Source organism: Trichogramma pretiosum, unplaced genomic scaffold (assembly GCF_000599845.2).
Source record: "Trichogramma pretiosum strain Unisexual culture from Peru unplaced genomic scaffold, Tpre_2.0 scaffold5, whole genome shotgun sequence".
Lineage (NCBI taxonomy): Eukaryota > Metazoa > Arthropoda > Insecta > Hymenoptera > Trichogrammatidae > Trichogramma > Trichogramma pretiosum.
The window spans coordinates 3,543,640-3,557,716 of record NW_019641672.1 but is presented as its reverse complement, the minus strand read 5'-3'; the positions used below and the strand labels follow the sequence as shown (position 1 = coordinate 3,557,716).

The 14,077-nt window shown below is 41.4% G+C and overlaps 1 protein-coding gene across 1 annotated transcript; it reads right to left on the bottom strand.

Annotated features, from left to right (window-relative positions):
- Nucleotides 1-1,860: 1,860 nt before the first annotated feature.
- Nucleotides 1,861-13,189, bottom strand: LOC106655684 (forkhead box protein E3-like). The gene is made up of 3 exons (XM_014376200.2): nt 12,344-13,189; nt 3,598-3,986; nt 1,861-3,546 (listed from the first exon to the last, which is right to left on the bottom strand). The coding sequence occupies exons 1-3, from the start codon at nt 12,560-12,562 to the stop codon at nt 2,886-2,888; spliced, it is 1,269 nt and encodes a 422-aa protein (XP_014231686.1). The 5' UTR covers nt 12,563-13,189; the 3' UTR covers nt 1,861-2,885.
- Nucleotides 13,190-14,077: the final 888 nt, after the last annotated feature.

Sequence of the window (14,077 nt, the reverse complement as noted above, 5' to 3'; positions counted from 1 at the left end):
TAAACACTAAAAATATTTCATAAATTCATTATACATTGTTGTACAATGAAACGGACGTTCTAATAGATTTAAAAATTTCGTAAAAGCAAAAAATCTCGATTCAAGCGTAATTTTTTCTCCGTCATTCTCAAGGATTTTTTTGGTACGACATAATAGACTCGCGAGATAATGAAGCATAACATGATTCTCATTTAGTAATGAAACAGAGACCTCATACCTCAACATCACACCTCTAAAATACTCTCCGTGAGCCACATCCCACCCAGGCCGTATAATACGCTACAGCTTGAGAAAAACGAAAAATCACCCTCGCCCAATTCCGGCGTCAATTTAACGCTTCAACAAGCGTGAGGCCCGCGTTAAAGAGGATCAAAAACGTTCGACCGCGCGCACTCGCGTACACGACTTTTTTTGTGGCCGGGTGATCCGATCCTCGCGCGGCTCGCGAAAATTTAATTAACGATGCATCGAAAAGTCGGACACGCGCGCGAAAATGAAATCGGCCTCGTATCGCCAAGAATACGGGACGGAGGCGAGAAAGAGAGAACCGACATTTCGTTAAAAGGCCTGTTTATACGCCTGGCAATCTGGTGGCCCTTTTTCCTCTTTGAAAAATCTCGAGCGGGGTGGTCTCCGCGCTGTCAGAGAGCTGCCGTTACCGATGCAGAGTGCGCCGCGTGCGCGCGGCAATGACTCGGCGCGTTCCGTCGGCACACGCAACGATCGCCCGGTATTCGAAAAGGAAAGAATCGAGCCGGGCCTCTCTCTCTATAGCACCTATATTCGCGCCTATAAAGCAACTTGATTCGTTTTCTCTATAGATGTGCTGCGTCAATTGCCTATATGTGTGCTTGAAATAATATGACGATTTATTTTATTTTCGTTCCGCTCGTGTATGTATAGACGAGCGCCTTGAAAAGGGATTAAATGCGAATGCGTATGTATATTATAGTTGAATGCGAGTGGGGCTCGATGACTGATGACTACACGAGAATATTATTACTTTTTTCATGTATTTGCACAGCGGCGTGTTTATATTCGAGATTTCGTTGTGTTCCTCGAGAGCTGCAGGCCCGGCTTCCTGATATGGACTTAATGTTGCGCACAAATGTGATGCACCCACTTGCGCGCCAATACATCCTCTAAATAATGACGTTTCGTTTCTCTGGTTTATGTAGAAAAGTGCAGCTGATTATTTTACCTTTTTGGAAATCGACAACCGGTCCCTCTCAAAATGCGTATGCAAGCTCAGATTTTGCATCCCACTAAACGATCGAGAGGATATCTGCAGCAGTAAAATACGAGTATCTTATAGGAAGTTATGAATTTTAAAATTTCCTTCAGCAACGGCAGCAGCTGTACACACACGCGTCGCAGCAAGTGTGCAAACTACTGGCAATTTTATTTTTATTTTCTTCCACACTCTTTCTCTCAGTCATGAATATTTTATTTCGAAATATGCTTAATCTCAATTTATGAGCTTTATCATCAGGAATAAATTCATAATTCTGAGCTTGCTCATATTAATAATGCCTCGGCAATATGGGCGTAAGCCATGTTGTGCGTTTCTCTGAAAGGACTTCTGTATTATATACCAATATCTGCGTGCGTACCGGTATTTATACATGTTTACGTGCAAAATCACCGAAAACAAACAAAAGCATTGCAGAATATAAATTGGACAAGGAAAATAATGTGAGTTAAGCTATGAAAAAAATATATATATCGAAATTAGTTTTGATGTATATCATCGTTATTTTATTCTTCTCGTTGTGTTTGTCGATATTTTCAGCTAAAGATAATAATATTTATAATCATAGTATGTACAATAAATTATAATATAATATTCGCTTTCTTTTTTTGTAGTTTCTTGTTATCAACTATCGTACTACATTTACAAATACTTAATACGGTTTCGTCGGGAGGAAGGGAGGAAAGGTAAAAAGGTCGCGAGCGATATTATTCACGAACACGCTTGCAGCAACGGTATACATGATGCAAAATTATTTGCAATGCCTTATCCGCTTTTGACAACATAGTAACTATTTTGAAATATGCCGGGGCTATTATTTAACGCTCAGTTTTCAATTCATTTTATATTTTCATTCAAAGTCAACGATATTTTAGGATCTTACGATTTTATGCTACAAAATCTATTCTGAGAATTCTAATCACAAAGTCGATAGTACAAATCACGTAAATTTCGTGATATTTTACAATGAATTTTGAAACGAGAAAAATGTATTCAATTTAAAAATTACTCGGTGTCACCTAAGTGTATGGGCTACAAGCGAGATCTCGTCGATCAATTTTCATCACAGCAAACTTTATATTTTTCAAATATATATAAATATCTTCGTACAGCGATCATAATTGATCGAAAACGAGGCTGAAATATCTCATTTGCTAAAATTCATTTAAAAATTTTGTTCACTCGTAAGATAATATCGTAGGTATACGAGTGCGTATGTTACTGGAATCATTTAAAGAAAAAAGCTTCAGCGAGAATTCAGCCCTCGATATTTTTTCGAATATGCAGTTACGGATTGAATCACAATGTAAAACAATGTACAGTTTGGGTTACTTAAAAAATCTTCATCGGACAACAAACTAACATAAATATGTATAATCAACGTGTCTGGTCACCTTTGTACAAATTAGGATAGTTCGTAAACATGTAAGAATCATTCACGCCCTAAATTATATTACTCGTCATTTACACAGCATTTCTACTTCGCGATGAATTAAATTACCGATCGCCGGTAAAAAAATTAAATCAAATTCTCAAAGAGGAAACACATGCTAAGCCAAAGCGTTACGTAATAAGCGTATCGTCGCCAAGTATCCATTTTACGTGATAAACAATATACATAAATACGCAAACTCTAGGTAGCAGTCCCATAATTGGGCCTTTGGTGAACGCCATCGCTTAGACCCGCTTGAAGTCCGAAGCCCGCGGCGGATGCGTAAATCGGTCGTGGCATCGACAGGAGCTGGATTTTCTTCTCCTCAATGTCGTGCCTCTTGTTGGCACTGCTATGGTGCTGGTGTTGATGGCTGTGAGTGACATGATGCTGATGATCCTCCTGCTGCTGCTGCACATCATCGGGCGCGATAATATTTTCGATTGTAAAGGGTTTCTTTGTTCTCTTTCGAATCTGCTTGGCCAATAGACCGGCAGTGCTGCAAGCCTGATGGCTTATCATCGTCGTGGTCGCGGCGGTTGGGGCCTCGAGCACGAGAGGGTAACCCGGCGGCAGTGACTGATTCGCCTCGTCCTCGGAACTGCCGAGCCTCTCTCGCGCGTAAAAAGCGCCACTGTCGCGATAATTCAGTGCCGCCACAGCCGTTTCGCTGCTCGACGAGTAGGGGGAGCCACCACTGCTCAAGTAGGCGCCCGTCGCTGCCCCGAAAGAGGAAAAGTTCCACGCGGCTGCAGCTGCGGCGGCGTTCTGCAGAAGAGCCGCCGTCTCCATGGGCTGCTCGGCCTCGACCAGGCGCTGACGGGCCTCCGGATTGAGCAAGTGGTAATAGTTGGACGCGCAGCTCAACGGGCTGGCCACGGAGGTCGGCGGTGCCGGCACAGCGGCGGCGCACTCCGGCGACGTCGAGAAAGACGTGGAGGCCGCCGCGGCCGCCGCGAGCATCATTCCGCGCTCCTGCATCTCCCAGCGCATGAGATCCTCGCGCAACCGGTGCAGATTCGCCGAGTTCAGTCCACCCATGCCGGAGGTGGAGCCGCGCGACGGGGGCAGCGAGGCGTGCTCCGTGGCGCCCAACGGACTGGCCAAGCCGATCTCCGGCCGAGGTGGCGGTATCGTCTGCGCCAGAGCTTGCAGCTCCGTCTTCAGTAGCTCCTTGTCGGGTTTGTGGAGCTTGAAGCGCTTTCGACGGCGCAGCAAGCTGCCGTTTTCGAACATGGACAGGGCCGCCGGATGAAGCGCCCAGTAGGCACCTTTGCCCGGTCGATGCGGCCCTCGTGGAACCTGCAAGCAGAAGAATTAAAAATTTTCATTTTAGCGATCGTTCAACTCCTGTCGGCGAAATGCAGTGACAATTCAAGAGGCTTTTAGAATAGAATAAACAAAAATAGAGTATAAAGAAATATTTAGATACAACAGTTTATTTAACCTATATTATGTAAAATAGAAAGTTCATACATTGCAGTCTGTGGTAATTTCTTGGAAAGAAAAACGTCAGTAAGAGCGGCTCAATTTTGTTTATACATTCAAGATTATTACATTATAATATACAGCCTGCTCGAGAGGCATATGCTAAAAAAGCCGACTTTAACTGCCTATTAATGTGTTAACTACCGCTCGTGCAGCCGCAAGGTAACTGAAATCGTTCAAGTTAGAAATTGACTCTGGCCGTTATTCTTTTAGTTTTCTTTTTTCTCTTAAAAAAATCATAGTATAGGAACAAAAAGCTAGCGGACATGATTGCTCGAATCCGTCGTTGCTCTTCCGCGTATGTATGTGTATTAAAAACAAAGAAAATCAAGCTGCAATACACATGCGTTGCATAATTGTTCGATCTGCTTTACTATTGAATTGTGCATTAAACGAGAAGGAAAAAGTTATAAGGTAGCCACCGCCGCCGCCGCCGCACGATTAAGAGAACGTTTAAATTAATTGCACATACAGCTGGTACGGAGTGCATGTGCCTTGATGTGTGTACCGCAATTTGTTGTATGTATATTAACGTTTAATATATTATACACACATGCACATGTGCATATAGGAGCTCTCGCAAGAGAGTTGAAATAGTGACTATGAATATACGCCTGGACGTAACGAACGAGTATCGACTCAGTCAACAACGAAAGAAAGTTATTTTCGTCGCGTACGGCGAAAATTAATGTTCGAAAAATTAATCACAATTAAAGGCGTGAGATCGAAATCTTCCGCACGGTGTTAAAGTCTCTCATTGTGCGAGCGCTCGGTGCAATAACAGTTAGCCTCGGAGGCACTGCGTGCGGCGCGCGCGCGCGACAATATCGTGCGGTGTGTGGCGATTACTTTACGACCGCAGTCGATCAGAGGCGAAACTTTAAAGGAGTTATACGATCTCATATGGTTACACATGCATATATACTAGCTGCAAGGAACAATGAGCTCGACAGCAAATATTATACACATATTGTCAATTGACATTGAGCAAATAAGATAATTGCTTTTCGGCTTCGTTAACGTTCCGATCGCCTGATGCCATCTCGCAGATCGGCGATCCAGCATCGGTATCGGCTACGTGTTATCCGATGCAAAACTATGAGCCACCGACACAATCGATCGGCTTTTGTCGTTTAGAATTATTGCACAGCTGTTAGCAAGCCCATGACGCGTAGTACGCACTCGTGGTCGGACTCCATTGTGTACCGGACATTTTTAAATATCTAGATACGTTACACTCCTTTATGCTATTTATGCACCGTTTGTATGTAATTTGAATTATGGTTCAACCCGCTCAGCAATTCTCAATATAACATTTGAGTTTCTCAACAAAAGTTTACCCAAAAGTTCTTGGAGGTATCATATACATTTAACGCGAACGATTTGTTAACGAGAGCATTGCGCGCTGATCGTCTGGCTGAAATTAATTTTCCTGGCTCACGAGTACACAGATTTGCGCAATTATATATCAAGTCTGTGTGCACAAACACATGCGCAAATCTATAAAGCCTGGCGCACTGCTCGTCTTCCATTTACACGTATCATAGATAGTATTTACCCTTACAAGACAGCTCGCGAGAAAAAAGTTTTTGAGCGATGTTTCGTGCTTTCCAGCAATTGAGCGAAACGCGATATACCTTGTATGTATACTCGCACACGCATACAAGTAGATTTTATTCCTATGTGTATTAAACAGATGCCTTGGCTCGCACTCGTACCAAGACTAATGCTACCCACACACATACGCACACACACTCGCAGTTTGATAGAAATGCGTTTACACATAACCCACACGTACGAGCCTTGTACCACTCACACGAGAGAGTTTTGCAGGCGTATATCAACTTTATAATAAATTTTCAAAGGTGTATACAGATCGCGCGTGCGAGAGTGAAATTAATTATGCGCTCACCCAACGCGCCAGCTCGCGCTTATCCGCGTGTGCACTCAAATTATATACCGCGTACGTATATACGGGATTTTATATGTACTACATATACACACATACGCGCTATGCTCTATTGTAATAGACGATGCCTCGAATCTACCTGGCTCGAACGCGCATATGCACACAAATTAGTTCTCTCGCACCGAAGCGTCGTTGCGCAAGAATTTGGTCGCAAGATTTTAATTGAATTTTTTTTTTACCTTTTTTCAGTATACCCGTGCACGTAAAATCCACCGTCTAAGGGAGACCTTAATGAATTTTACACTTTACTGGCTTACGACTCGTGTAAGTATAGAAAACGTGGATATTTTCGCAGACGCACACACCCGACGGAATTATTATAAAAGACGTTTAAAAAATCATGATGCGCGCGTTAATTCAATTTAACGCCTAATTATTAAGCTCGCTAGGCATAATGAAATCAAATGTGAGCGGCCGCGCAGAACGTCTCGAAGCCCCGTGCTGCTGCGGCTGCATGCAGACTCGTGAAGCGTGAAAAATTGACAAGTCGAAGCACAACATTTCAACTTTTGCTCTCGCTCACGCCTCGCGCCTTCTCTATATGTTAAACGTCAGTCGCAGTTGCGGCTCAGCTCCTAAGTTGTATTTTCTTCCTCTTTTTTCAACAATTAGATGACTCGAGAAAAGCTACCGGAAAATTACATTGTGTACTCGGTTAATAGGCTTTTTTTTTTCTAATATCGCAATAATTATATATCCGCGGCGCTTCTCGTGCACTCGTGCGAGTGCGAACGACGCGATCACGTTCTGCTGAAGGCATGCTATACATGATACGGAGTGCCGACATGCAGCTCCGCTCGCGATACGGACATAAAAAAAATACTGTACATCGCGCTCACCTAGAGAAATTCTGCAATTGCACCGACGGCTCGTAGAAGAGGGAAAAAAATTGTTGTAGGTAAATATACCGTATAGTATAGCAATATAGCGTGATATTAGCACCGCTTCTCGTGCGTGAAGAGCTACAGACACACACGTACAAACACACTTACATATACACGCACACTTGTACGTACGTATATGCACGCGTATTATAAGGTATAGAGAGCTAGCCTCGGGGCTTAAAACGCGTCATTTTCATTTTAAAGACTCTCGCGAGCAACAGCAGCAGCGGCAGCGGCGGCAGTGGCAGACGAGAGGTGTAGCGCCTGGATAATAATCGCACACTATTATTCGAGGAATTTACATATTTAACGTGCATTATGCATGCCGCGCGGTTAAAGTAAACATACTTGCGCCACGCGATCTCCGCCGCTGCTACTACCTGCACATGTATAAGCCGCGCGATCACTTTATATAAATATATTATATTGTGCTGTGCTGCACTTTCGATACCTTGAGACTTTTATATACGAGCTGTATATTCGAGGATTAATTTGCTATAATATAATTCATAAATCGATAAAAGAACGTTCCAACCGTGCGCCGAGTTTATGGATTTTTAAAGCGCGCAACAGGATGTAAAAGAGATGCCTTTTTTTCCCCCAACCTTGCAAGGATGATTCTACGATTCAGTGCTGTTGGTATTCGAGCTGGACTGCATAAACTGGCATGAATGTAATAGAGCTTGAAACGTGAAAATTATTCAAATTTGCTCAAACGATGCTTCATCAGCGTAATTGTGTGTCGAGCATCGAACCTTGCTAGAGCTCTACATTTGAATAATTCTAGCAAACATTTGTTTAAAATTTTCCATTTCGCTCGAGCAGAACGAAATGGCCTCCACGCATAATATACTCGTTGAAGAAAAAATATTTAAAAATTTGCTCGTGTATACGTAAAGTATATTATATGAGCAACGCGTTTATGGCTTGCATTCGATAATCATTAATTAAAACATCTGCGCATTCGAATTTATTTTTTCAAAATATACCGCGCGAATATGAAACAAACTCGAGACAAATCGGTCGCGTATATACCTACGATATCATGACTGCATACAATTATGTGAACGAATCGAATTAAATCGGATGCATCCAAGTTTTGGGTTTGAATTACGCATGCCTCGTTCGTCATCCTCAAACACCCGGTTAAGGCGCGCGGCGGCATTTAAAAAAATCATCCCGCATCGAGTTTCACGCTTGCACCAGCAGCGGTTCGGCTCAAATATTAGCCATCATCGCTGGCTCGAGACGTAATTCAATTATATATTCGGCACACGATGTAAATATGCATATAGTATATATGCAGCAGCAGCAGCAGCAGCAGCAGTAGCAGTAGCGGCAGCGGTGGCAACGGCGGCGAGCGTTTAATTGGCCAAGCGTACGAGCCAATGGGACTGCAGTGCTGCAGGTGCGAAACAGATGGCCGTTCTCTTTCTGCTTCTGCATGTATAATCATGCCTTCTTGGCTTGCAGCTTTTCTCTCTCTCTCTCTCCTCTCGTTCTCTCTATCTTACTCAGTCGCTCGCTGTTTTATGAATATAATATGTTTTTGCATCAGTCTACAAATGCGCCGCTACGCGCGTATATATAAAACACCTTGTGTTTCTGTTGCTCGAGCAATGCGCGCGTGCGCGTAAACGAAGAGAGGGAAAAATAAATAATAAATAAATGAATCGAGAAATACGTTTCGTTTGTGTGTACTGGAGATGGCAAACTGGTTAGTACAACTGCAGATGTATACAGAGATCGGAGTAATTGATGGCGTGATCCAACTCAATCCCTCTCGCTTGCTACTTGCTATTCGTAGCTGAATTCAGATCGTTTGCCTGGCTTTGATAAAGGCGGCGCTTGGACTCCGGATATTTTTAATCAATTTGTGCAGAGTTCTATCTTTGTGGAGAGAATGAAAACATGACAATTTATTGTCAGGCTTCTTTTTCAAATTTTATGTATACGTTAAGAGCAGGTCGAGAAACAACTAAATCGAAAAAATGTAATTTCAAATTGCTTGACAATGCATATGTACATTTACTCCCGAACTCTATGCTCACGCGATTATCGTCTCAATGTTGCGATTGTTTTAATTTATTACAAAGTATTTAGTTCAATGCGTGCAAATAGTAAATTGGTTTGGCATAAATTAAACGTTTAACGAAGCCAATTGGTCGGAGTACTCTCAACTCAAAATTTACTTTTTTCAAAATCATTTATCAGACGCGGCTGAAGAAACTTTCAATAATCAATAATTTGGTTTCGATGGGGCGTCGAATAACAAACACATTGGATTTAGGCATTACCCGTCTACGAGAATCTTTAAATGGAAAACAAACAAATTTCACAACGATCAAACGGTGTACTACAAAGACTCAGGCCACAATGTGCTCCGTGAACATCGGCCGTCGCGTGATCTACCCTCTCAAAAGCGACGCCGCTCCGTCCTTATAATATTATATAAAGGCACCCCGTGTATCAGCCAAAGTCTCGGCTCTATCGCGCGCGTGTGAATATCATTTATTTAGGTAGCATTATGACTACAATATGAAAATCAAGTTGAACTGACAGCAGCCGTCACCCTCGCTTATACCAGCAAGATTCAAACCCTTCTAATGCTTTTTAAATCGCGTATCGTGACAAGCACGTAACGCATGACGTATATACTATATGCTGACGGTGCGCATTATAAAACTGACAATTCGTTCTTGTGTACGCTCACGGAGCTGAACTGAAAAGCTCAACATCGAATGCATTTCATAATTTTTTATGCTCATCGATTCAAAATTTTGAGTAGTAAAGTCAAAATGATTGTATCAGTCAAAATTATTGCAAAGAAAATCTGTATACACGATACCGTGCTTAATATAATATTCAAATGCAAGATCCGTAGTCAACAAACCCACGATTATTTTTGCACTCATTCATGACTATGCGAGCGTTTAATGTAAATTTTTCACGCAATTAAAATGAATTAATCAAAGTCAATAAATAAGCGAATGAATGAAGCAATCAAATATCTCAACACTTGCAAAGCGTTACACCCAAAAAATATATTATGTAGACTTGCATATTTTTCTTGGTCTATCCTCGGAGCTGTCGGTAATTAATGTTTACAACATTAGCCCTTGATTTACAACTCGATAGACGCGTAGCACGCTCACGCATGCATACACACACCTAGACTCGCATTCACAGATGGGTTTTACGGATGGCATCGCGTGTCATATTACAGGGTTATATTACAAATTAATTACTGGATGAATTTTTATTCGCGCCCATGAGTGCACTCGCGTGAGCCTCGATAAATTCCGCGAGCACGTTCATATGAGCATTATGATTAAAATTCAACTACTGCATTAGCAGATGTTATGTGCCACGATGACTTGTGTGTCCCCTAGCATACTCACACGCCTTTTTCGTGTCGAGAAATCACCGACTCGCCCGCGTTTTCCGCTCGAGAATATAATACAATGTGTGTACGCTTGGAACAAATATTTATGAAGCTTTATTTTGATTGACTAATTGATGTTTCTTTTTTTTTAATCATAATGCGTTTTAATACCCTCAAGCATCACAATTATACTGTTTTTTTTTTTACTTGGAACTACTGTGAGTGTGGATTATTTTTTTGCTTGACTTCTTTTATCGCGTGAGAGTTGCATTTATACCTGTATTGATCGTTCGCAGAAAGCATTAAAAAGCTATTCATCAAATTTTCAGGCGATAATGATTTGCAATGCAGCTGGCACGTATATTCCAAAAGGTTCAGCTTGCATTAAAATTAATACATCGATGATCTGCTGGAGTCCGCGAGGCTCGTAAATCATTGCAAATGCCGGGATCAAAAAGAACAAAACCGCCTTGAGAGTGAACCAAGAAGCTATATGGATTTGGTCGCACAAAAGAGTTCCACCAATAAATGAATCAATGTATATACGTAACTGAACAAGCCATAGAGAGACCAAGTGGCATAACTGAGTTTTATCGTTCGACAGTGCGGCCGAGCTGCACAAGCCGCAAAACCCCACGATCGAGCGCATTATTTGGATTGCAGCTCGTCGCCAATGACGCTACACGTCGATCTCAATGCCAATTGTTTTGAGTTAAAAATCAGTAGCGTGACTCGAAAAAAATGTGGTGACAATGTTATCCGAAGCACGCGTTTATGTTTGTCGCAAACGGTAGTGATCGGCAGCACGACAGGGTGGTAACAGTTGTCAAAGATATTACTAAATAGATGTTCGGTAAAATATATAAACGTATGTAACGCTTGTATATAAACGTATTCTGACGACGCGGTGGTGTTGTATATATGCCGCAAATACTTGTGTACATCGTACGTGTGAAATGATTGATTGAGATTTTCTCCGTAGCGTCGTCGTAATTCTTTCTCGAGAGCTCGCTAAACGAGCATATATGTGTGTGTGTATAAACGCGAGTTTATTCTTCTTTTATTTTTTCTATGCCACAGCTTATCTTTTGCCTAGAGAGGTAGAAAGAGTTAACATTTATTACTAGTTCGAACTAAGCAATTATATAAGTAGCAGCAGACGCCATGTGTATACGCGGTGATATGTGCGAGAACGAAATTGTACGCTAAGTATTTATGAACGCGAGCACGTCGATCTGCGATTATTAATGTACTTTTGAGTCAATAAATTTTGCGAATAGTGAAGAATTTGTGTTTACGCTCATTTTTACAAATACTTCGGTCTTTGGCAATGAGTAATGTTTCGATGATCAATTGACCAAATCGTTTCTCAACTGTATATACTTCATCGGGTCGTATGAGTTTCACTATTATACGTGCGACTATATCTAAAAAAATTAAGCGTATCATCTCGGGAGCTGTACAATGCAAGTTCATGTCTATGCAACAGGTTTTTATCTGCAATGCGTTACGCGATGTGAGCGTCCGATTATACTTGGTTACAAACAAACGATAGTTGACATATTGTATAAAGTGCGATGTAAATTTTTCTTTTCCGAGTTTTACAGCTCTCAATCGATATTCATTATAAAAACACGAATATACTTCGTACATGAGTTGTATTGCAGCTTGTTACAAGTTATATCCAATCTATCTGATTTGAAGATTGTAAAACTTTTAATATTATATTTTAATAAATATTTTTTCGGGCATCATATCTAGTACGACTTGCAGCGTTAGCGATGAAAGAAGGTTTTCAATCAAGCGTCTCATCATTGTGAGGCTCAAGTATTTTTTGCGCGAAGTTTGCTGTGTCTAACAAAGATCTGTCATTTGAGGAGAATAACAATAACAACAACAATAACAAACAACAGCAGTAACAACAACGACTTACCTTGATAAAACAATCGTTGAAGGACAAATTATGCCTCAGGGAGTTTTGCCATCGCCTCGTGTCCTTTCTGTAATAAGGAAATCTGTCAGCGATGAACTTGTAAATCTCCGCGAGCGGTAGCATTTTGTCTTTGGACGACCAGATGGCCATTGCTGTGAGCGAGATATACGAGTACGGCGGCTTCTGATCGCCGTACGTGTCTCTCGACGGTCTCGGCATTTTTGTAGCACTGTGAGTCTTCTTCGTGTCTTTTTTGTCGTCGTCGTTGTGGTGAACGTCGACGTTGATCTCGAATTATCGAGCTGCTGCTGCTGCTTTTTGTATCTAGTATTATTCACCAGCGAGTCGTGCTGTGTTCGTCGTTGAGGTCGCCCAAGCATTAATATTTCTCGCGATGGCATTTTGCTGCTCGATTAAATTCAACGATGAGATCGTTGCATGTGTTTTCTGGTGCATGTTATTATCGGCGATTATCATCGTCGACCTGTGACTGTTGTGACCGGTACAAGCTCACTTACGGGTATATTAACTTTACGGCAATTGTTAACTCAAGTCATGTCGCCGATCGCATTTTAACGTCACCAACTCGTGTACATTATACTTATTTTCATATCAATTAAACACTATATTGAACATTATACTTATTTACATAACAATTGTAGCATGAAATGGCGCAGCGTCTTGCACAAATTTGACAGATCTGTCTATGTTTTCACACTGAACTCAACACACTGTCAACGATTATAGCAGCAGATTTATGAATATCACAGCAGAATCACAAATTTCGTATTAACAATATAAATTTTCACTGACACGATGTATGCAAATGAAATGAGAAGGTAGGGAGGGAAAAAGAAAAAGAGCGTAAGCAAGGAACTGATCTGTAAAAGGTATATATACGCGCTCGCTGTAGCTTCCACTTTCGGAGCTCTGCAAAGACTGTCGAGCCAGTGTTCTGCAGACGCTGTCCCACACCCACTCGGCGGTTCCGCAGGAGCTATCCCTCCTTCAGCCACACGTCTCCCTCTCTTTCTCTCATGCGAGATCAGGAATCGCTGAGCGGTTGCTTTACTCTCTAAAGGATCGTATGACTAGGGTTGGCAATATAGGGCTTTCACACGCACACCAGTACAATTCGCAGAAACCAATCGGTTAGTTCGCGGCAGAAGTGGGCGCGGCTTAGCTCTCGGAAAACACGCCCTCGTGTTGGGCACGAGCTACCACATCTTGTGCATATAAAGAGAAAAAAACCGTGAGATTTTTTCTAACTACTGTATTGTCATTGAATAAAAGCTTTACCATACTTAAAAAGACAGATACGATTAGTATGGGTTATGGTTGACATACAATAATTCAAATCAATTTAGACTTACATAGTGTTAAAGGCATTTAGTCCATCAGCTGTTGATTAATACGGACTGTCTGATATAGCACTAGTACCCACGCACAATTATCATGTCAAAACAATTTGAACAATTGCGATGCCACACTTACTGAACCAAAGTTCTAAAATTACTTTTGTGAATTTCGTACGCTTAAGTCATGATCTGTGATATAAATAACATTCAAAAATTGTTAACAGTAACAAATAACAGAAAAATTGTAGAAATTACAATGAATTTATATACTTGGCGAAAAAAACGAATTTTAAAAATAATATTTTAAATAAGTTACAATTTATAACTACACGAAAGATGGTAAGGAGCGTATTCTACATAGTATTTAACATAATTT

Excerpts from the sequence above, each read along its gene's own strand:
- LOC106655684 (XM_014376200.2), bottom strand. The coding sequence starts at position 12,562 with ATGCCGAGACCGTCGAGAGACACGTACGGCGATCAGAAGCCGCCGTAC. Across the intron at positions 3,987-12,343 it reads TCAACGATTGTTTTATCAAG|GTTCCACGAGGGCCGCATCG; the intron begins GTAAGTCGTTGT and ends TTCTGCTTGCAG. Across the intron at positions 3,547-3,597 it reads TCTTTCTCGACGTCGCCGGA|CTGCGCGTCCAACTATTACC; the intron begins GTGCGCCGCCGC and ends CAGCCCGTTGAG.